The following is a 24,643-nucleotide window of genomic DNA, read 5'->3' on the forward strand; positions in this document are numbered from 1 at the left end:
TATTTAATAAAGTGAGAAATGCTTAAGATATTAAGATGAAGTATATGTGCAGAATAGTGACAGTAAACATGCTTAAAAGGAAAGAAATGCAGAATGTTAACTTGAAAAGCAAGATATCTACAGTGGACTTGTATTACCTCTACAATGTGAAAACAATATTTAAGCAAGGTCCAGTGATCTTAGCCACATAGCTGAGAACTATCTTGTCCCAATGCTAAAAGTAAAATTCAAAATGTTGAAAATAATTTAAAAAAAAATTTTTTTTTCAACGTTTATTTATTTTTGGGACAGAGAGAGACAGAGCATGAACGGAGGAGGGGCAGAGAGAGAGGGAGACACAGAATTGGAAACAGGCTCCAGGCTCTGAGCCATCAGCCCAGAGCCCGACGCGGGGCTCCAACTCACGGACCGCGAGATCGTGACCTGGCTGAAGTCGGACGCTTAACCGACTACGCCACCCAGGCGCCCCAAAATGTTGAAAATAATTTAAAAGGAGAACTGATTTAAAAAATAGTCTGTCATGTGATAGTTTGGGTTAAAGATGTTTTATATTAAAAAATGAGTTTTATTCCCTGAATTTAGGTATTTTTCATTTAAAATTCCCTGTGATATTTAATTACCATTAAATATGCATGTTCCAGGCATCACACTTTAACAGAATTTAATTATTGAAATATATAACTGAGAAGTAGTAGGATACAAAAATACATTAATGTTGAGATAAGGTTTATGCTGTTTTGGTTAAATATTGCAAAAGTTAGGTAAAATACATTGGTTTGAGCGTATCCCTCAAGTCTAAGTAACTTCCAGGTAATTTCTACATTTTGAAAATGTGTATATGATAATGGCGTCCAAATTATACCAAATTTATTCATTATGCTTATAAATTATTTCACATAATTCAGTGAAATTATGTTTGGCATCATGTAAACAACCACTGGCTTGTGCCAATGTTCCCTCCTGTCAGCCAGTTCGGTTTGGGTTGTGCTGTATTTATTATATGGCAGCCTGCATGTGACCAGTCAGGGAGAGAAAAATGATCAAGAAGAGACACAGGACTCCTACTCAACAGCAACTTATTTTTACATTAGTAAGTCTTCACATATTTCTTTTATGTCATTTGAAGAAGGTAAATTAAGACGTTTCATTCTATAGGAAGTGACTTCATTGCCATAACTTTTTCTAACAACACATGTTTGTTTTTTTTTAGCTGCTTCTTTGCTTTGCATTCAGGCAGATGAACTAAAAGAAGCTCTTACCTCCCACTGTGTGGTCACTAGAGGAGAAACCATTATTCGACCCAATACGGTCGAAAAAGCTACTGATGTCAGAGATGCTATGGCCAAAACTTTATACGGGCGTCTCTTTAGTTGGATAGTCAATCGCATTAACAGCTTATTGAAGCACGGCACATCGCCAAGGTAAAAATTCTCATGGAAACATTTTTTCCCCAAATGTCAGGTGATGTAAATCTGTTTTCTAATTTATTGATTTGTATATGAGTCCCTTTGAAGACGTTTCTAATTGCTATCGCTGAATTATTACGGTTCTATCTCAGTAGATCTGCTTTATTTCCTGGTAGCCCTTTATTTGGCCAGATAGCTATAAAAATGCAAATGTCCTGGAACACAAAAACTGTAGCAACATGAATAAACATGAAAAGTGAATTTTTAAAGTGACATCAATTTATATGTTCTTTTAATAGGAAGGTGTACTGCAAAGTGTATATACCATTTTATACTTTCATAAAATGTCATTCCAGCAGGTTTTTTGTTTGTTTGCTTTGTTTTGAGGGATTGAATTAAATCTTGAAGGCAAAGGAAAGCTTTCTTTTTATATTTTAACTCTCACTATAATCCTGTAAGGATAGGAATTATGACCTCCAATGAAATTTGGTTCCAAAATGTCCTAAGTAAATAGTAAATGATAGAGTGAATATATGAACGATAATGTCATCATTTATGCCCTGCCTAGTACCCCATTTTAGAAATAAAGAATCACAACCACCACTGACTGAGTACTCTCTATGTACCAGGGATTGCGCACAGGTATAAGCCCTTCCATTTACACCTAAAGCTTTGTTCTGCCACAAATTACACAATCTGTAGAAATTGTATACAAAAAGCAGGATAGATGCCTACCTTAAGTCACCTTGTTCACATTTACTTACTAAGCATAAAAGACTATTCTATACACATTTAAGGCATGTAATTCAGTCATTTTTCCACGAAGGGCCATACCACATCATAATATTATCCAGAATGTCTAAGAGATTATCCATTATTCCTCCATGTTCTTAACTCTCTATCCCCCAGAATTGCTTCTTTCCCTTTCTGCTAAACTGTAACCTATCTGACTGGGTCTGCAAATCAAATTCCAGTTTGCCCATTCTGATTTAATGATCAAAACACTTTGTATGTTCATGTGTGGCCATCTGTATGATGCCAAGCTTTCAGGTGAAAATGGAAAAATTCCAGAATGTTCACCATCTATGTATTCCACAGACGACTACATTTTGCTACTTATCATCTGCATGTTTGGCACTAAGGCGATCTGCTGAAAATTCCCCTACAGCCTCTTTACTATTTGGTAACTTTCCTTTCCATACACTAAAGAAAGCCAGCCAAATCTTAGATTTTCAAAATTTTTATAGAAAGTTTAACAAACAGGGGCGCCTGGGTGGCTCAGTTGGTTAAGAATCCGACTTCGGCTCAGGTCATGATCTCAAGGTCAGGGAGTTCGAGCCCCGCGTTGGACTCTGTGCTGACAACTCAGAGCCCAGAGTCTGGTTTGGATTCTGTCTTGCTCTCTCTCTGCCCCTCCCCAGCTTACACTCTGTTCTCTCTGTCTCTCAAAAATGAATAAATGTTAAAAAAAATGTTTTTTAAATAAAGTTTAACAAATTAAAATAAGACCATTCATATAGTTCAGCAAAAATCTGTCAAGATTTATGTTAAGATTTTGAAGAGCCTGTATACTGTGCCAGTCTTTTCCACTAACTTGTTGTGCAACCCTTGACAAATTACTGCATTTCTCTGCATCTTGTCTTCTTCAGCTATTAAATAAAGGCATGTAATGACAAATCAGTGGTCTTAGTTATTGATGGACATCTTGGAGCCTTTTAAGGATCTCTTGAGGGATGCCTGGGTGGCTTAGTCAGTTCAGTGTCCAACTCTTTATTTTGGCTCAGGTCATAATGTCATGGTTCATGGAATCGAGCCCTGCATTGTTCTGTCTCCTCCCTTTGCACCTCTCCCACTCCCTCTCTTTCTCTCTCTCTCTCTCTCTATCTAAAAAAAAAAAGAAAAGAATAAAAGAAAGAATAAAAGGATCTATTGAAACTATGTTCTTCACTCCAAAATTTTAAAAATGGATATATTTCTACATACCCACCAAAATATTGTGCATGGTTGATTCCAGCCCCCTTGAAGACCATTAACAGACCCCAGGTTAAGAATCCCTGAATGAGGTCATCTCTAAGGTCCTCCTGGCTGTAACACACTATTAGATGAGTTAAATATCTCAGCAGGGTCCTGTGGGATAATTTTTTAAAAGAATAATAATGTTGACTAAACCAGCATACATTTTCACTTTCTATTCAAAATAGGAATTTTCAGAAGTATTTGTATAGCTTTCCTTTTGTCAATCCCATCACACAAAGGGTCCTATAACTTTTTGTTCTGAGTTCAGTCAGTTCTTCCGAATACAGAGAGCATCCTTCCTTCCCAGCATGAGGTTGACAGCTGTCATTTCTAAATCACTTCCTCACACAACACTAAGCGTTAACCTAGGTTACATAAATAGTGAGCACAGAGAAATGTTTGTACTCTCCTTTTTAAAATCACATGAAAATAACTGTAATGCATATATTTCTCAGAAGAGGCAAACTTTTGACCAACTATCTAGCCTTTAATGAACAGAGAGGTAACCATTATGGGGGAGCAGGAAAAAAAGTACATTTGGAATATTTAATTATAAAATAATATTTAAGAGACTCCACCAAAGTCTGCTAGAACTGATACATGAATTCAGCAAAGTTGCAGGATACAAAATCAATGTACAGAAATCAGTTGCATTCTTATACACTAATAATGAAGCAACAGAAAGACAAATAAAGAAACTGATCCCATTCACAATTGCACCAAGAAGCATAAAATACCCAGGGATAAATCTAACCAAAGATGTAAAAGATCTGTATGCTGAAAACTATAGAAAGTTTATGAAGGAAATTGAAGAAGATATAAAGAAATGGAAAAACATTCCATGCTCATGGGTTGGAAGAATAAATATTGTCAAAATGTCAATACTACCCAAAGCTATCGACACATTCAATGCAATCCCAATCAAAATTGCACCAGCATTCTTCTCGAAGCTAGAGCAAGCAATCCTAAAATTCATATGGAACCACAAAAGGCCCCGAATAGCCAAAGTAATTTTGAAGAAGACCAAAGCAGGAGGCATGACAATCCCAGACTTTAGCCTCTACTACAATGCTGTAATCATCAAAACAGCATGGTATTGGCACAAAAACAGACACATAGACCAATGGAATAGAATAGAAACCCCAAAACTAGACCCACAAACGTATGGCCAACTCGTCTTTGACAAAGCAGGAAAGAATATCCAATGGAAAAAAGACAGTCTCTTTAACAAATGGTGCTGGGAGAGCCGGACAGCAACATGCAGAAGGTTGAAACTAGACCACTTTCTCACACCATTCACAAAAATAAACTCAAAATGGATAAAGGACCTGAATGTGAGACAGGAAACCACCAAAACCCTAGAGGAGAAAGCAGGAAAAGACCTCTCTGACCTCAACCGTAGCAATTTCTTACTTGACACATCCCCAAAGGCAAGGGAATTAAAAGCAAAAATGAACTACTGGAACCTCATGAAGATAAAAAGCTTCTGCAGAGCAAAGGACACAATCAACAAAACTAAAAGGCAACCAACAGAATGGGAAAAGATATTTGCAAATGACATATCAGACAAAGGGCTAGTATCCAAAATCTATAAAGAGCTCACCAAACTCCACACCCGAAAAACAAAGAATCCAGTGAAGAAATGGGCAGAAAACATGAATAGACACTTCTCTAAAGAAGACATCCAGATGGCCAACAGGCACATGAAAAGATGCTCAACATTGCTCCTCATCAGGGAACTACAAATCAAAACCACACTCAGATATCACCTCACGCCAGTCAGAGTGGCTGAAATGAACAAATCAGGAGACTATAGATGCTGGAGAGGATGTAGAGAAACGGGAACCCTCTTGCACTGTTGGTGGGAATGCAAACTGGTGCAGCCACTCTGGAAAACAGTGTGGAGGTTCCTCAAAAAATTAAAAACAGACCTACCCTATGACCCAGCAATAGCACTGCTAGGAATTTACCCAAGGGATACAGGAGTACTGATGCATAGGGGCATTTGTGCCCCAGTGTTTATAGCAGCACTCTCAACAATAGCCAAATTATGGAAAGAGCCTAAATGTCCATCAACTGATGAATGGATAAAGAAATTGTGGTTTATATACACAATGGAGTACTACGTGGCAATGAGAAAGAATGAAATATGGCCTTTTGTAGCAATGTGGATGGAACTGGAGAGTGTTATGCTAAGTGGAATAAGCCATACAGAGAAAGACAGATACCATATGTTTTCACTCTTATGTGGATCCTGAGAAACTTAACAGAAACCCATGGGAGAGGGGAAGGAAAAATAAAAAAAGAGGTTAGAGAGGGAGAGAGCCAAAGCATAAGAGACTCTTAAAAACTGAGAACAAACTGAAGGTTGATGGGGGGTGGGAGGGAGGGGAGGGTGGGTGATGGGTATTGAAGAGGGCATCTTTTGGGATGAGCACTGGGTGTTGTATGGAAACCAATTTGACAATAAATTTCACATATTAAAAAATAATAAAATAAAATAAAATAATAAAATAAAATAATATTTAATTGCATTTTAAAGTAGTTGATTATAAAATAAACTCAAATACATTTTTGTCTTTCCCCAAGTTACCATTTATTCTCTATTAAACACTTATGAATGAATAACTCAAAAGTAAATAATGATTCTTTAAAAGAGGTGAAGTGTTTTTAGCAAGATGTTTTAATTGTCCTAAAGTGAAAGACTAAAGACATCCTTACACAGAATTTTTGCTTTTCTGGTATGATATTTATTGAATATATTTTTGTGGTCTTCTGAGTGCTGGCCAGGTTTTCTGTATGATTCATGACTCACTCGGGGCTGTGATCTTGTACCCACAAACCCATAGGAAAAAGTATAGGACAGGTTTCTGTAGTACAAGGAAAATCTTGTATCTTTTACATATTAAAATTGATGCTACCTACTTTATGTTTTATGGAGGGAAACTTTTTCAATTAAGAAAATTTACACTCTGTGTCTTGGTAGGAGTTTCTTAGCTAAATCACAAAAGCATACTCTGAGACACCCTGCTTTCCATTCCCTCTTAAGAAAATAAGTAAGGACTCAATAATGCCTCTTTAATTTTCCAGTGGGAATGGTGATGAGTTGAGCATTGGCATTCTGGATATATTTGGCTTTGAAAACTTCAAAAAAAATTCCTTTGAGCAGCTGTGCATTAACATTGCAAATGAACAAATTCAGTATTATTTCAATCAACACGTGTTCACATGGGAACAGGTAAGTCATGGTACTATTAAGATTCATGTATGTGTGTGTTACATGCAGAATTGTACTAATGAAGCAAGACTTAGACCATAGGTTTAGGGCCTTAAACATACAGACAAAGGAAAGATTTTCTTTTCTCCATGCCCGTAGTAAAAACAAAAATAAAACCAGAAAACAAGTATGAATTTAGTGTCTCCATATGAGATGCCCTTCCTTGAAAAACCAATGCACCCTTCTCCAAAACTTAGCAAGTCTGAGCCCTTATGCACAAACAAGTTTCCTTTGGAAATTTAAGTCAGCAGATGTGTCCAACTGTTTCTCTTTCTGTAGACTGTGTAGCTGAAACTCTGTTTGAAATTTAAATATCCATCTAAAATGCATTAAACTTCAGAATTCCGGTAACTAGGCAACAGAACACAAGATAATGGGTTTGATGCAAATGCCATGAAATGGCAATTTTGACAGGGTACAATATGTAATTTATGATTCAGCTTCAAAAATCAGAGACTTACTTGAATTGCATTTGGCAAAGCTGTAGTATTAAAATTATTTAAATTATTTTATCAAGTCTAAAAGCAGCAGTGGTCATATTTTGTGTCATTTAGTGTGTCATGTGTCTCCTGTAAATAATATCACATTGTTTTGTGCTTACTGAATAGAACTGATGTTTTTACTTAAATTTGAGATAAATGAGAGGTACATGAACTTCTTTTGATTCAAAATATTTAGGCTTATTGAGAATTTACTTTAAAATTGCATTTTGAAAACACTAGTCACAAAAGAAAACCTCTAGATATTAACATTTCTTAGGCCAAAAAAAGGGACAAAAGTGTAAGGTTTTACCTGTGTTTGCATAGCTCTGATCTACCCCAGGATCTTGTTCTATCAAATTTTCATTCCTCTCTTCTTTCTCACTCTGTGTCACTCTCTCTCCTCTTTCTCCACTCTTCTCCATTAGAGCATGCAGTCCCGTAGCCTAGATAAATAATGAGATCTTTAAAAATTGTTAAAAACAAAAGCCTTTCTCCAACCTGCTTATCTCAGTAGTTATGGCCTCTCTCTTCCCTTCACGGCCAAGCTGCTTGAAAGCATATTCAGTATTCATTGCATTGTATTGATTTCTTCTCTACCTGAGTATATGAGTCTGTAGCATCTGGCTCTGACCTCGCCCACTCTCCTGGAATGGGCCTTCCTAATCTCATCAGTCATTAGTATCAGAAACATTTTAGTCTCTACATTATTAGCCTTTCTGTAATTTTCAACCCTGTTGATAAATTCCTGTTTCTGGAAAACCCCTCCTTTAGCATCCCTAATACCATCTTTCTGTTTCTCTGCCATCTTCCTGTCCCTTCCTGTACCATCTCATAAATCAGTTGTTCTCAACCCTGGCTGCATATTAGAATCACTGAGTACTGGAAAATCCCAATGCCCAGACCCTGTCCCAGACCAGTTAAATCAGATCTCTTGGAATGAGACCCAGGCATCAACATCTTCTAAAGTTCCCAGTTTATTCCAATGTGCAGCCAAGGTTGAGAATTACTGTCCTAAATGTTAACTCACGAAAGAGTTCTATCCTCTGCCCCTTCTCGTACTCACTAGGAAAGATCGTCCATTTCCATTCTTTCGATCACCCCCTTCATGCTAGTAATGCTTAAGCCCCCATCCAACCCACCTATCTTTTTGAACTCCTGGCCTCCTTTTAAGACAGCTTCCAGAACTTTATCTAGAATTGAACCCATCATCTTTCCCTCTCACTTATATTCTTCCTCAGCAAGTGACATCTCTATCTGCCACTTACTCAAGCCAAAAATGCATTTCATTTCTCATTACTGAAATCCAGAAAATTAATGAGACTTGTTCATGTTTCTCCCTCCTCTACGCTCCAGTAAAAATATTTGGTTTATATTTGTGCCTTTCTCACTAGGCTACAGACTCCTTGAGGTCAAGGATTATGTCTTAATTCATTTTGAATCTTCAGAGCTTGACATACAGCAAGTGTTCAAAAAATATTTATTAAATGAATGTCATCTTGCTTTAATGTCTCACAGTGTTCACAAGATCCATTCTAAGCAAAGCCTGAAACAAGTGAATTTTGTTTTTTTCTTTGTTTGTTTGGACTTTTTGATGGGGATCTATTAGAATTACCTTCTTCATGGGACCAGGTGCATCTTCATGTATTTCCCATGTGATTAATTAGCAACTTGTGTTGGTAGGATTCTGTTATTTTTCTCTTTTGCAGGTTGAGGTTAGAACATGGTTTGATTGGAACTAACCTTTAAACCAATGTACATATCTTTCAAAATTATTTGCTTTTCATTTTTTATAGTATGTTATAGTTTATAATCCACTTTGATAGCCTTGAATTTCATCCATGATCCTAATGCTGTTACTGCTTTTGTCTTTGGGCTTGCTACAAATGAAACTATTCTGGAAGACTCTTTTAAATATCCTTGAGAGGCTTTCAAGACAAAACAACTCAAAATTGTCCCTAGCAAATTAAGATTTCAACTAGAATCCAGGATTATATAAAGCAGTTTGAGGAATTGAGGCCATTCACAATCCTTTCAAATGCCTTTCTAGGGTAACTACCCAAGAATCTCTGCTTCATAATCTTATGGGACAGGCATTGGCAGCTGAGTGATCAGGTTGATGAATGTGTGATCCGCTGGATATGGGATTAGTCACTGATTCTCTTGATTTTAACATGTGGGTGTACACGTTTGGGTTTTTTTCCCACTTTGTCACTTCTCTGTGAGTGCAAAAATTGTAACTGAGAAATGCTAACTATAGCTGTGTGTATTAGCTATCACAGGTAGAGAACACACAACACACTGATTTCTATAAATGAGAAATAGCTATGAAGCCAAATCATAAATTAAAGTTATGGTCACACTTTCCTTGGTGAGATATAATCATAACTTTCACCTGACAACTCCTTCATTTAATAAAGCCATTATTGCTTCTCCGTAAGACATACTCAGTTTCATGGACATTCAGATAATCTGGCAATCTGAGCAAGACAGAAGCTTCAGCCAACACCTTCACAGATGATACAACTTCTGCTTCTATTTAAACCAACAAACATTATCTTTACTGGCAGTCCTGCAACAATGGAACATAAATAAAGGTTTGCTGAAAACACTGTTTTTTTAAAATTTGGCCCAAATTCAATTGACATGTAATACACAGTGGGACACTCCAGCAAAGTTGGTTATGAAGGTATTTTGAATATTGTTTTCCCATTATTTTCCATTAAAACAATAATCAGCAGACTACAGTAAAATATTTTTAGTGAAAGAGTTTATGTCACTGACCCAATCCATAGTTTGCTGAGTGGATAGTTTTAAATAATACATAGCTCCTCAAACTTTTCTGGAGTTTGATGGTTCATAATATTTGAAGCTTCCATACTTTTCCAGCACTGGAAGAACCATTTTGTATATATTGATTTTAACAAAATTTAAAGGGACAATTTATATATGAAAACAATAGTTTGAAAATTAAATCACAGTCTGGATTCCTGCGCCTACCTACAAATAGACATTAAGAGTTTAGTTGTAATCTTTTGATATTCATGACTCAGGCATTTCTAAATGAGCAGCAACTGAAAAATATATAATTTTCTGTTAATTTAATTAATTCCACAAATAAAGTATTTATATGTCAGCCTTCCCTATTACATTTGTATGGCATTATTTTGACACACACTGTTTACCCCCATATTTTTCAAAAAGCTTTTAGTGAAGCAGCTGAAAGGGCAGCGAACAAGTTACCACATTTCTGATAAGGGAGGCATCTTTTTACAATAACATTTACACTGAATCTCCACAGGGACTGTGTAGCCAAGATTTTGGTTTTGCTTGGTTGTTTTTGTTTGTTTTCTGGCATCCTTCCATGGGACGGAGAGCACACCAGTAGTCAAAGTATGATTAAAGCTTGAAGTTCTCTTCAAGGAGTCATGCTGATGCTATAGTAGTGGGTTTTGTCCTTTCTTTTAATTGTGCACTATGATACATCATTGTGGTATAGACCATGCAAAAGAAATGAACCCTGTTCCCTAGAAGTTTATGTTATGTTTCAAATCAAGGGGAATGAACAGCCAACCACCGAAGAGTCACCAATGGGCATGAGTTTGAGGTGGAACAAACGCCACTGTTCTTTAGGACCATTAGGCACCCGAGACATAGGTATCCTACGACGCATTGCTCTAGAATCCTGAAGATTCACTCTCCTTGCTTATACTCCTACTTATACCTAGGGTGAGCTTTCTTATCCATTAGTGCAGGACATCTTGCCGGCTATTAACTGAGCTGAAGTTCGTTTTTAAAGTGAGCTGTTAATACTTGTTCTGTACAAGGATAAGCTGTTACATACATCATTTATATATATACCCGTGGGTTTAAAATTAAAAGTTAGAAGTCATTTTATAAGCAGGAAACCATTTACAGCACATAATGGAGACAATAACTGTAATTATGGCTCTGGCTTCTCTTGCAGAAAGTGATGTGTATGACTTTCCTCTCCAGCTGTTCATATCTCAAAGTTTGAAGCTTTTGAGATTTTGAATATGGGCTCCAACACATAATTTGTGGCAATTACAAAGAACAAAAATTCATTCATCATACAGTATCTACACTTTCAACTTTTTTTACGTTACGCAGTAAAAAGAATCAGTCATCACATAAAAAAAAAATGTGTGGGCAAACCCCTTAGAAATGCCTTCAAATTGTTTTGCTTACAAAGTGTGAATTTTTATTTCATATTCAAATTTCTTCCCTATTAAACCATATGTGTGCGATGGTGGTAGCATTTGTCTTACTTTAGTTCTCCAAGTGATAAAAGCCAATTTATAGGCATTTTCTTAAAACATTAAAACAACCATGCATTTAAGAAACAAATAGATACAACAAATCTTGCTTTTAAGTGCTTGGCCAAGTTTTGGGTTACTGTTTGAGATCACGTACAAATTTTCTGTAGACTCACGTACTGAGTATGGAAGTTGATATGCAAGTGACTGGATATGTGTGGAGCATCCCTACAACAGATCCCAGCTGTGAACGTGTGCTCCTCTCCCGCTGTCTCTTGGCAGGCAGCCTGTTGGGTTCCCGTGCCCCCCGCCCCATCTCTTGCTTTATACCCGTGTTGCACAGTGTGTTTCTCTTTCATCAGAGAAGCTGGGTCAACACCTTTAATGTGCTGTGGGGATTTGTGGTACTTATTTTGATAATTTGGTATTATTTTAAAATACTTTTTAAAAAATATTTTCATTATGGGGTGCCTGGGTGGCTCAGTTGGTTGAGGCTCCAACTTTGGCTCAGGTCATGATCTCCCAGTTCATGGGTTCAAGCCCCAGGCTCTGCACTGACAGCAGGGAGCCTGCTTCAGATTCTCTGTCTTCCTCTCTCTCTGCCCCTCCCCCCTTCTCAGAAATAAACATCTAAAAAAATTAAATAAAAAAATACTTTCATTATGATAAAAAGTAATTTTGGAAGAAATACATAATAAGGAGGTTAGATCCATTCAATTACTGTAGTTTTCTACATGTGAGTTTAGAGCATACTTGACAAGCTGAAATAAAATTTTTTGGTAAACGTTTAAACATGACAGTAAAGGAAAAATAGTTTAAGTTGAAAGAAATCTTGGTATATGAAAAACTACATTTCTGGATTCCTAATGGAAATTTCTCCTTATCCTAAGCCATTACCTGTCAGTAGAATATAAATTTGTAAGATCTTTTATGGCTTTTGAAGAGTTTTTAAGAATAGGTTTTATACACAAAACGTGACTAGATTACAATGTTCATCTTAATATACATTGTTTCCTTTTCTTTCTGAAAAAAGAAGCTGCTCTAGGAAGCATCATTTAAAACTTTTCCTCCAAAGTTCATTAAATACATGTAAAATAAAATAAGTATATTTTTTAAGGAATTATCTACCATACTTCCTCATTAGGTTGCTTGTCAAATGGTAAATCAGTGACCTGTGTCTTCTCAAGTTACTGATGATCAGCATTCCCTGTGGCTTGCCACTAACTTTAACAAAAAAAGCAACAGGATCATTGATATCAGCTTTGAATAGAAAGTACAGGAGGAGGGGCGCCTGGGAGGCTCAGTCAGCTGAGCCTGGGCATCTGACTTCGGCCCAGGTCATGATCTTGAAATTCAGGAGTTTGAACCCCACATCAGGCTCTGTGCTGACAGCTCAGAGCCTGGAGCCTGCTTCGGATTCTGTGTCTCCCTCTCTCTCTGCCTCTCCCCTGCTTGTTCTCTCTCTCAGAAATAAACAAACATTAAAAAATAAGTACAGGAGGAAATAGATTTCAAATCATAATTACTATTTTACATCAAGAGTTTAGATTTTACAACATGCATATAACCACCTTGTTTTCTTCATTTTTAGTTTTTAGAAATATTTACTTGCTTCGGTGGAATGTTATTACTAACAATATTATAGGTATGTAGAAAGAGAGCGCTTAACCGACTGAGCCACCCAGGCGCCCTGTGAAAGAGAGCGAATGATAAAGTAAATGTAAAATATTAGCAACTGGAAAATTGGGGGAAAGGGCATCTGGGAGTTCTTTGTACTGTCCTTGCAACCTTTTAAATTTGGAGTTATTTCAAAATGAAAAATGGCACAGTTTCTTTTTTCTCTGTAATAATAAAAAAAAACTCACCTTGAATAGTGATAGCACCTTAAATCCTAGATTTTCAACCTTGAAAACATTTTTCTTAGAATGAGTAACTTCTTCTCAGTGGTTTCTTTCCACTGTGAGTAATGTTTCCATAAATGCGTATACTCATGTGAGCAGTTGGCGAGTAGGATTCTTTTACTAAAGGCAGACATCAGGGAATAAATGTGTTTATATGCTTCTTTCCCCTTGCAAATGTTCTGTTAACAGAATGTGTATGCATCTATTCACTATGTTTCACAACACGTTCAGGCAGCGTGGGCATTTTGAAATGTTTGAACCAGAAGAAACCTAAGTAGATCATCCATATTTCACAGATCAAAATGACTCGTTATGACTTGCTTGAAGTCACAGCCTAGTTAAACAAAGCCAGAACCCAAATCTGGGTCTTCTGATACATATCTGGGGTTTTTCTCACAAGCAAACAAATAAAAGTTGAGAAGAACCAGGGGCCTAACAAAATAATCTCTCATGCAGAAGAAAAGGGTGTTCCATTGATTTGAAAGAAAGGGAGGAAGGAGGAAGAAAGGGAGGGAGGGAGGAGAAGAGAGAGAGATAGAGAGAGGCAATCTTTCACATGAAAAGCCAAGGGGCATCCATACAAGGTAACAAAGAAGGAAACTAGAAAGAACAGTAGCACTGAGGCAGGTGGCAGTGGTAACAGATACTGTGACACTGGAGGAAGCAGAAACCACCTAACAGGATAGATCTAGAACTAACAGATGGAACAACTGAAAAAGAAAATACAGCACGAGCAAAGAATTCCTAGGATGTGATTTCAGGGTTAGAATGGAAAGGCAGACAGACTCTTTGCTGGGCCCTAAAGGACAAGACTCTACCTTTTTGTCTATTTCTTCCTTCCCCAGGCCCACCTACTTTTAAACATACACATAGTAGGTGCTCCACGAATGTTTAAGGAATGTCAGTATGTGGCATCTTCTACAATGATCTATTCAGAATGCCACAAACCTGGGTGAATTCTTAATACCATCCCGCATCAAGTGGACTGTGTTTATAAAAATAAAAGATACTTGATTTATGACTTCCAAACAGCAAACACAAGAGAATAAATATTGAGGATCATTTATCCCAGCTGTTAAAATATTTATAGAATCTAAAATGTGTGAAACTGCAGAGCAGTGTCAGATGGTTGACTCACCTACACAACAGACATATGACTTCATTTCATAGGTATAAATTCAGTGAAAGACTTGAATGCACCCTGTCGCTGCATACCCCCACCTTTTATAAAAGAAAAATACCATACGAGCCAAACTCCTTGATAGAAACCTTGGTGGTTTCAGGAAAATCTTTTTGAAACTTCATACTTAGATAAATCTGTCAGATGGTAGTAGAACGTATTCTCCCACAGTAAAATGATAGAGTGATGCTTTCGGGGAGTAGGTAGCACCTGTCTTTTACATGGTGATGAAGTCTGCCTGTTTTTACAAATATGTGGAAATTTAATCAGTGTCTTCCTGAACAACCAATGGGCCAAAATGGAAATCAAAAGAAAAATCAAAGACCATCTTGAGACAAATGGAAATGAGACCACCACATACCAAGACTTATGGAATGCAGCAAAGGCAGCTCTAAGAGGAAAGTTTGTAACCATAAAGACATAATTGAGAAAAAAGATGGATCTCAAGTAAGCAAATCTAACTTGATACTTCAGTGAAATATAAGAAGAAACAAGCTAAGCCCAAAGTTAAAAGGAAGGAAATAACAAAGATCAGAGCAGAAATAAATGAAATAAAGACTCAAAAGACAATAGAAAAGAATAATGAAACCAGGAGCTGTGCTTTGTTAAAGATAAATAAAATTGACAAACCTTTACCTGGACTAATCAAGAAAAAACCAAAGAGGACTGACTCAAAAAATTAGGAATGAAAAAGAAAACATTACAGCTAGCTGATACCACAGAAATACAAAGGATCAAAAATATAGAAGAAATGGAAAAATTCTTAGAAACATACAACCTACCAAGACTGAATCATAAAGAAATAGAAAATATCACCAAGCCAATTACTGGTAAAGAGATTGAATCAGTAATCAAAAATCTCCTAACAAAGAAAAGTCCAGGACCGTATGGCTTCATTGGTGAATTCTACCAAACGCTTAAGAATACCAATTCTCCTCAAACTCTTTCACAAAAGTAAAAGAGATGGGAACTTCAACCTTATTTTATGAGGCAACCATTACCCTGATACCAAAACCAGGCAAGGACACTACAAGAAAATTACAGACCAATATCCCTGATGAACAATAGATGCAAAAATCTTCAACAACATATTAGCAAATCAACTCTGACAATACATTAAAACTGTCATACACCATAATCAAGTGGGATTTATTCCAGGGATACAAAGATGTTTCAACATACACAAATCATTATGATACACCCAATTAACAAAATGAGACAGAAAAGAGCTTTTGACAAAATTTAACATCCATTCATGGTGATAAGAAGTCTCAACAAGGGCACCTGGGTGGTTTAGTCAGTTATGCATCTGACTTCAGCTCAGGTCAGGATCTCATGGATTGTGGGTTTGAGCCCCACGTCGGGCTCTGTGCTGACAGCTCCAAGCCTGGAGCCTGCTTGAGATTCTGTCTCCCTCTCTCTCTGCCCCTCCCCTGCTCATGCTCTGTCTCTCTGTGTCTCCCCAAAATAAATACACATTTAAAAAGAATTTAAAAAGTCTCAACAAAGTGGGTAGAGAGGGAATGTACCTCGGCAGAATAAAGGCCACATTGGACAAACTCACAGCTAATATACTGAAAAGTGAAAAGCTGAGAGATTTTCCTGTATGATTAGGAATAAGACAAGGATGCCTCCTCTAACCACTTTTTTCAACAATATATTGGAAATTCTTGCCAGAGCAATTAGGCAAACAAAAGAAATAAAAGGCATTCAAATTGGAAAGGAAGTAAAATCGTTTCTGTTTGCAGATGACATGAAATTTTATGTAGAAAACCCTAAAGACTACATCAAAAAATTGTTAGAACTAACAAATTCAGTAAAGCTGCAGAATACAAAACAGTATCGAAAAGTCAGCTCTATTTCTATACACTAACAACGATCTATCAGAAAGAAATGAATATGACAGTCCTTTAGCATCAAAAAGAATAAAATACTTAGGAATAAATTTAAGGAGGTGCAAGATCTGTATACTGTGAACTATAATACATTTAGGAAAGAAATTGTAGAGGGCACAAATAAATGGAAGAATTAATATTGTTAAAATGCCCAAAGCAATTTATAGGTACAGTACAGTCCCTAACAAAATTCTCATAACATTTTTCACAGAAATAGAGCAAACAATCCTCAAATTTGTATAGAACCACAAAAGACCTCAAAAAAACAAAGCAATCTTAAGAAAGAACAAAGCTGGAGATAACCACACATCCTGATTTCAAACTATATTACGAGGCATAGTACTCAAAACAGTGTGGTATTGGCATAAAAACAGACACATAAATCAATGGAACAACATAGAAAGCCCAGAAATGAACCCAAGCATAGATGGTCAGTTGACTTCTGACAAGGGTCCCAGGAATTCACAATGGGGAAAGGATTGTCTCTTTAATAAACCGTGCTGGGAAAATTGGGAAGCCACATACAAAAGAATGAAGCTAGACTCCAATCTCACACCGTACACAAAAATCAACTCAAAATGGATTAAAGACTTGAACACAAGACCTGAAACTGTAAAACTCCTAGATGAAAACATAAGGGATAACTCCTTGGTATCATTCTTGGCCATAAGTTTTTGGATTTGACACTGAAAGCAAAGACAGCAAAAACAAGAAATAAACAAGTGAGAGTACGTCAAACAAAAAGCTTCTGCTCAGCAAAGGAAACCATCAACAAAATGAAAAGACAACCTATGGAATGGAAGAAAATATTTGCCAATCATATATTTGATAAAATATATATAGGACTCCTACAACTCAAGAGCAAAAAAAAAAAATCTGATTAAAACATGGGCAGAGGATCTGAGTAAACATTTTTCCAAAGAAGATCCACAAGTAGCTAACAGATACATGAAGAGGAGAATGCAAATCCAAACCACAATGAGATATCACCTCACACCTGTTAGAATGGCTATCATCAAAAAAGAGATAATAAGTGTTGGCAAAGATGTGGAAAAAAGGGAATTCTTGCATTACTGGTGGGAATAGAAATCAGTGTAACTACTACAGAAAACAGTATGGAGGCTTCCCCCAAAATTAAAAATTGAACTGCCATATGATCTAGCTGTCCAACTTGTGGGTATGTATCCAAAGGAAATTAAAACAAGATCTCTAAGAGATATCTGCACTCCCATTTCATTGCAGCATTACTGACAATAGTCAAGATATGGAAACAATCCAAGTGTCTGTCAAAAGATGAATGCATATAGAGTATTACACACACACACACACACACACACACACACACACACACACGACCCCATGGAATATTATTTAGCCATGAGAAAGAAAGAAAACCTGTTAATTATGACAACATAGATGGAAACGTAAGGGCATTATGCTAAGTGAAAATTGGAGACTAGAATGGTGGTTACCAGTGTCTGGTTGGGGGAAATGGGGAGATGTTGGTCAAAGAGTACAGTTCCAGTTTGAAGATGAGTAAGTTATAGGGACCTAATATACAGTATGTTGATTAATCAATAAAACTGTGCCATATTCTTGACAGTTCCTAAGAGAATAGATCTTAAATGTTCTCACCACAAAAAAGCAATGGTAGTTATGTGATGAGGTGTCAGCTGATTCCATGATGATACTCATTTTGTAATATGTAAGTATATCAAGTCAATACATTATATCTTGGTAATGCTGGGAGAAGAAAAAGAAGATAATTTCCCCAGGAAAGTCACTTAGAAGCCAGCTTCAAGATTGAATTCCATTTTTAATTTTGTGAAGATTTTGTTTTTAAGTAATCTCTACACCCAAAGTGGGGCTCAAGCTTAAGAGTCACATGCTCTATCAATTGAGCCAGCCAACCACCCCCAGGAATAAATTCCTAAGGAAGATAGAGATAGCACATGACCAGGAGGACATGTAAAAACAAATGAGAAAAAGACAAAGAAACAAAAGTCAACCTAACATGAAGGATGTTAGTCCCTGAGCTTTTCCTCTAACTCTGATCTCTACCTCCACAAATCTTTGCCCACATCACAAAAGCTGACAGTGGTGTGATGGTATTTCTGTGCCCAAGAAGAAGATAAATTATGTTTATTATTGTGTCTCAGAATAATGACACAATAGCTGGCAGGCATTGTGTAATACGGGCTAAGCATAGATCTACCATATTTCCCCCCAAAAGTATCCTCTTAAGTAGTTTAAGATCTAATCAAATAAATGCGAATACAACAATACATGGTCATTTTCACCTATCAAAAATATCAGAAAAAAATTTTAATGAGAATATGCAGTGCTGGTGAGGATACAGCAAGATAGGAACGTGTATGCAGGGCTGATTAGAAAGCACATTGCGGCAAGCTTAGAAAAAATCAATCTAGAAATACGCATATGGAGCCTGTAAAATACTCACACTAGTTGATCAGCTAATCTGTCCTAAAGATAAAATCCAAAATCCAGAAAAGCTTGGTGCACAAGGATATACATCAGAACACTATTTAAAATAGATAAAAGGGGGCACCTGGGTGACTCAGATGGTGGTGCTTGCGATTCTTGATCATGAGTTCAAGCCCCACGTTGGTTATAGAGACTACTTTAAAAATGAAAATAAATAAAATAAGTAATCCAAAATGTCCCAAATAAGAGAACTGAGTAGAAAACTACAGGATACAATGTCATGTAGCCATTCAAATAATGGTCATGAAAACCCATTAATTACATGTTCTCCATTCCATTTTGTCAAAGGAAATAAAGTTAAAATCAAATAAATAGTATGTTTTTTGTTATTAAAAATATCATACATAGGAAAAGATTCTACTAAATGGTAAGATAGTATTTAGAGCAGATGAATTTGTGTGTGAATTTTGAGGTCATTAAGACTCCATTAAGGTGTTTCCATATTTAAAATTTATAATTTTTTTAATGTTTATTTATTTTTGAGAGACATAGAGCACAAGCGGGGGAGGAGCAGAGAGAGACGGAGACAGAACCTGGAACGGGCTCTAGGCTCTGAGCTGTCAGCACAGAGCCCAACATGCAGCTTCAACTCACGAGCCATGAGATCATGACCTGAGCTGGAGTTGGGCACTTAACCAACAGGCCACCCAGGCGCTTCTCCATATTTTAACTTTTATATGAGCACATTTGTAATCAGAAGCTAAGGATTACCCATGCACACATGATTTATTATTTTCACCCCAATCCTCCTCTACCTAGCAAATAGCCTTTCAAAACAACTTTTAATAAAAGGAACCCAGAAAACTCATTATATTAATTTGTTGGAGCTGCCATAAAATATCACAGAGTGGGGACCTTCAACAATAGAAATTTATTTCCTCACAGTTCTGGAGGCTAGAAGTCTAAAATGAAAGCAGGGACAGGTTTGGTCTCTCCTGAGGCCTGTCTCCTGGACTTGCAGATGGCTGTCTTCTCCCTGTGACCTCACATGGCCTTGACTGTGTGCAGTCTCCTCCCAGGGGTCTCTTCCTCTTCATAGAAGAACACCAGTCCTATGGGATTTGGGCCTTGCCCTTATGACCTCCTTTAACTTTAATTACCTCCTTAATATCCCTATCTCCAAATGCAGTCACATTGGATATTAGGGATTTAGCATATAAATTTGGGGATTGGGGGACACGGTTTACTCCTTAACACACGGTCATCTATTTAACATGCCTGCTCTCCCTAGATACAGAGGTGAATAATACAGAGGGGAGTAAAAGTGTTTGTCCTCTTGGAGGTCCCATTCTAATGAGACAGGGAGAATAATAAACAAGTAAAAATTCTAGAAATACTTTGAAAGAATTTAAAACATGGCGGCAAGGATAGAGCGTGACCAGCTGAGGAAGGGAGGGTTGCTAAATTAGTCTGGGCAATGGGGGAAGGACTCTTGGAGGAGGTGAGACCTGAACGATTAGAGTCCAGCCTCTCTTGCGTGGCAATCTATGACGAGGTCTATGCTAAGATTCCTACCTACCTTAGAAGCCACAGGAAAGCTTGTAGCCTCTAAGTCTATGGCAGCCCCTCTTCCATGCTACTCTGTGAGACTGAGAACTCCACTTAGGCATGGAGAATCTTTCCTGTGGTGACACTTTAGCCCTGTGTATTTAAGCATGTTGTCTATGCCAAAGCTATGCAGCGGGGGGCACCTTCCATGGGCTTTCTCGCCACTGCGACCTTTTCATAGCTCACACTAAAAACTCAATGAAAAACAAGCAAGAACTTGACTCAGGCATGAGGCTTCCTAACATCCAAGTCTTCTGATTTCCCTCACCTCCTTGATTTATATTTAAATAATTATTCATCTGTCCTTCTCAAAAAGGAACTTGGGCCATTTGAACAGAGTGGAGATTATATCTGCTAAACAGTTTATTGCAGTTAAGAACTACTCATCTTCTGCTTTGAATGTATTTGTAACACACAGGGCATAGCACAGGACTTTCTGAAGAGTTACGTGAGCTTCATTTCTCCACTTAGACTTAAAAACAACTAAGTATTTGGGGGCCATAACTGCTATAAAAATATATATTCTATTGTTTTAGACGTGATAATTTTGCTAAAATGCTTCATAAATCCTGAGTAATAGCATGTTTTTTCCACTGACTTGCCTGGAGTCCATAATACTAACATGTATCTTCAAGGGGAGCCCATTGTTTTCCAAGTTACTCATCTCTGCTGTGTATGACCTGCCAGGAAAGAATGCCCTGGATTTTGACACAGGCAAATAGAAATGACAAATGCATTGATTTAGATATTAACCTTATGTGCTTTCTATACAAAACACACAAAACCTCTTTTGAACTTTGCTGTTGCCATTTAAGCTATAATATGCTGTCAGCCTAATGTGTCTACTGGTAAAGTAATTCTGGGTCTGTGTATTGCTCCCAAGGTTACCTTCAAATGAAAAAGCTGTGAAACTTTTAGACATTGTTTCCTTTTTTATGTACTGGATTAACTAAATGACTTTCCGGTGATCTACCTTTTAGGCCAATGGGCACTGCCCAATTGTTACGTATTAGATTTTGTCTTACTTAAAAGTATACATTTATTTTTCTGGGTGACACCCTTGAAATGAGATTTCAATTTCATAAGGCTCCAAAATACTGATTAAAGGTTTTGACTTATCAGATGACCCACCTGCCATTGACGGAATTAAATTCCTCCATGAAGTTGCCGGAAATAAATTCTCTTTCTCTGAACTCCTTATGGTACTACATTGTACATATCACTTATCTATTATATGCTACCTTGAATTTTGAATATTTACTAACTCTATCACTCAAGTTATATTTTAAATCCACTGAGGACAGGGAGTTTGTGTTAAACAGCTCTTTATCACCCATCACTGTGCCTTCTTATAAGATGTTTAATGGAAATATTTCATGAATTAACGAATATTTTAAAATAATAATGAAAATGTCCTGTCACTTTAATTTGTGAATGGTGCAGAGTATTCTGCCTGAGTCGGGAGTTATTTGATACACTTCCCAGTGATAGTTGCTTTATCACCTGAGAACTGGTGAGTGCCAAGCAGGTGAGCATCTCTCTGTGTCGTTGTGCACAGGTCATGCCTGTCCTCTTACAGACTGTGGCACTGGGGCAGGGGTACAGTGTGTGGGCAAAGTCATAGAAATGGAGCGACAGCATAATTCTTCATGTCCCTTTTGCAGAATAGATCATCAGCAACCATGTTGTGCTGGCACTGTGATCTTACAGTAATTGTTATTCATTGTTTTTATTTTATGCATCTTATAGTATACTCAACAGCAACTGGTTATTAATGTACCAGATATTTTTACTTTGTTAGATAGAGGTTGTTACCTCCATTTAATAAATGAGACAGTGGGAGCTCATAGAGTAAAAAACAAACAAACAAACAAAATCCAAAGGATTATATGTCTAGTTAAGAGACAGAGCCCAGATATGAACCCAGGTGTTCTTGGTTCTCAATCCTTTGATTCCTGTGAGTCACAGATGTCCACCCTACTAACAATGTAAATGGCATCATGACTGAGAAGTTAAGTAAATGTTCTTGAGAGATCCATTCCTGAAGCTAGATAAAAGGCTTCAATAAGAGGCAGTATAACTCTAAGATATACCTAATTAATACTCTATAAATTCTGTAGCATACCTTTTTTTTTTAACGTTTATTTATAATTGAGAGACAGAGAGAGACAGCATGAGGAGGGGAGGGGCAGAGACAGGGAGACACAGAATCTGAAGCAGGTTCCAGGCTCTGAGCTGTCAGTGCAGAGCCCGACGCGGGGCTCGAACTCACAAACCGAGAGATCATGACCTGAGCCGAAGTCGGACGCTTAACGGACTGAGCTACCCAGGCGCCCCTAGAGCATACCTTTATTACTGCTCATTAACAACATATTTTTTTGCATTTTGAAAGCTTAAGATGTCTATAATTCTGGTATAGAGACCAGAAACTATTATTATTACCCCAAATCAGCACTACCTTTAATGAACTTTGGGGAAAGAAAAATAAAATGATACCCTCACTTTAAGGACAATGTCATAGGAAGCAATTTATTATATTATGTGTAAAATAGAGTTTTGGGTAATTACTGTCAAGCTACATATCATTCATAAATGTTTAGTGAATTGTTTCTATGAATCCTGTCCTGTTATAGAATGAATACCTAAATGAGGATGTTAATGCCAGAGTTATTGAATATGAAGATAACCGGCCCCTCCTAGATATGTTTCTGCAGAAGCCAATGGGTCTACTGTCCCTACTTGATGAAGAAAGTAGATTTCCCAAGGCCACCGACCAGACTCTTATAGGTGAGTTTTAAATCCAGCATGTCTGCATAGTTTTGTGCTGTAGTCCTATAATGCTCTCAGTGACTTAAAAAGAATGTTGTTTCATTATCTGGGAGAAAATAGCTATTACAAAGCCTGCATGTGTCACTTTAAAGAAGAGGTTTTGGATCTAATATCTGGACCAGTGAATGTTTATAATAGGGTGAAATATTTAATGAATTAAATAAGTTTGGATATTGGACTTCTCCACACATTATGGTAGAGCCCCAATTACAGGATATTGTATTAGAAATAACCTTAGAAATTATCCACCCCCCCCAAAAAAAAATTATCCAGCCCCTAATTAGAAATTAGAGGGAAGGGCAAAGGGCCAGCTGTAGAATTTGAAAAGAGACAGCTAATGGGAAGGAAATAAATTTGTCTGCGATGTTCTGGTCACTTGTCTAATACAGTGAAATAGACTCAAACACCTTAATAATCTCTAAATTACAGTACGTTAATAAATATAATAATCCTGGGTCTTCAAAGAAAGCATAAACATATTCATTTTTTTCTGTTTGAGAAGGCACAGATAGGTATCCTATATTTAAAAGATGATCAACTAAAATGGTTAAAAGTAAAAATGTCTTACTCCTGAGATTAAAAAAAAAAAAAACCCTTAGCTTGTTCAGGTGAAAAATAATTTTTTTAATGTGGAAATACCATATTCCCTGTTGGTAGGAGATATTGATTATGTATAATAAATATTTGCAGAAAATTTGGATTCACATTTCTCTCATTTACTTTGGGTGATAGACTCTGTTTCTTATGATTAAGTCTGTGATGTCACTTCCTGCTGACTCACTGATTGGTTAATTCTCTCCTCTAATTGGACCGTGCTAGTGAAAAAGAAAATAACCCCAGAGTTGTGGGAAAAATTGTTTCATAGCAATTACTTGATTTTGAGGTTACAATGTCCTTTCTAGGACATGGAGCAAAAAGTTCTCTGAAGGTGGCAAAATTGTTAAAGGGATGTAACTTCCTTTATGATCCTACATTTTTCCTATGTAATGAATAATAACTTAGAGCTCCCCTGATAGAAAGGAGAGCCAGAATGCCAGATTCCTAAGCTCATCACTTCACATCAAACTGGGTTTCACAAACCTCTTTGATCAGTTAATCTCAGGCAGTTTCCTTCCTCTCTACCTATGGTTCACAAAATGTGGTCCCCAGACCAAGAACATCAGTATCATCTGGGAACTTGGTATAAATGTGTCTTCTTGGATTCCCTCCACTCTCAGACCTACTAAGTCAGAAGCTTTGTGTTTTAATAGGCCCTCCAGGGAATTCCAATGCTTACTAAGGTGTTTTTTTTTTTAATTTTTTTTTTCAACGTTTATTTATTTTTGGGACA

At 37.0% G+C, this 24,643-nt stretch overlaps 1 protein-coding gene across 1 annotated transcript in view; it reads left to right on the forward strand.

Annotated features, from left to right (window-relative positions):
* Positions 1–24,643, forward strand: part of MYO3A (myosin IIIA) — a 229,856-nt gene that overhangs the window by 135,975 nt on the left and 69,238 nt on the right. The window contains exons 17-19 of the mRNA XM_043564326.1: positions 1,211–1,421; positions 6,513–6,660; positions 23,118–23,271. Of these exons, the coding sequence (XP_043420261.1) occupies positions 1,211–1,421; positions 6,513–6,660; positions 23,118–23,271 (513 nt within the window). The remainder of the gene's footprint in view (positions 1–1,210; positions 1,422–6,512; positions 6,661–23,117; positions 23,272–24,643) is intronic.

This window comes from Prionailurus bengalensis, chromosome B4 (assembly GCF_016509475.1).
Source record: "Prionailurus bengalensis isolate Pbe53 chromosome B4, Fcat_Pben_1.1_paternal_pri, whole genome shotgun sequence".
Lineage (NCBI taxonomy): Eukaryota > Metazoa > Chordata > Mammalia > Carnivora > Felidae > Prionailurus > Prionailurus bengalensis.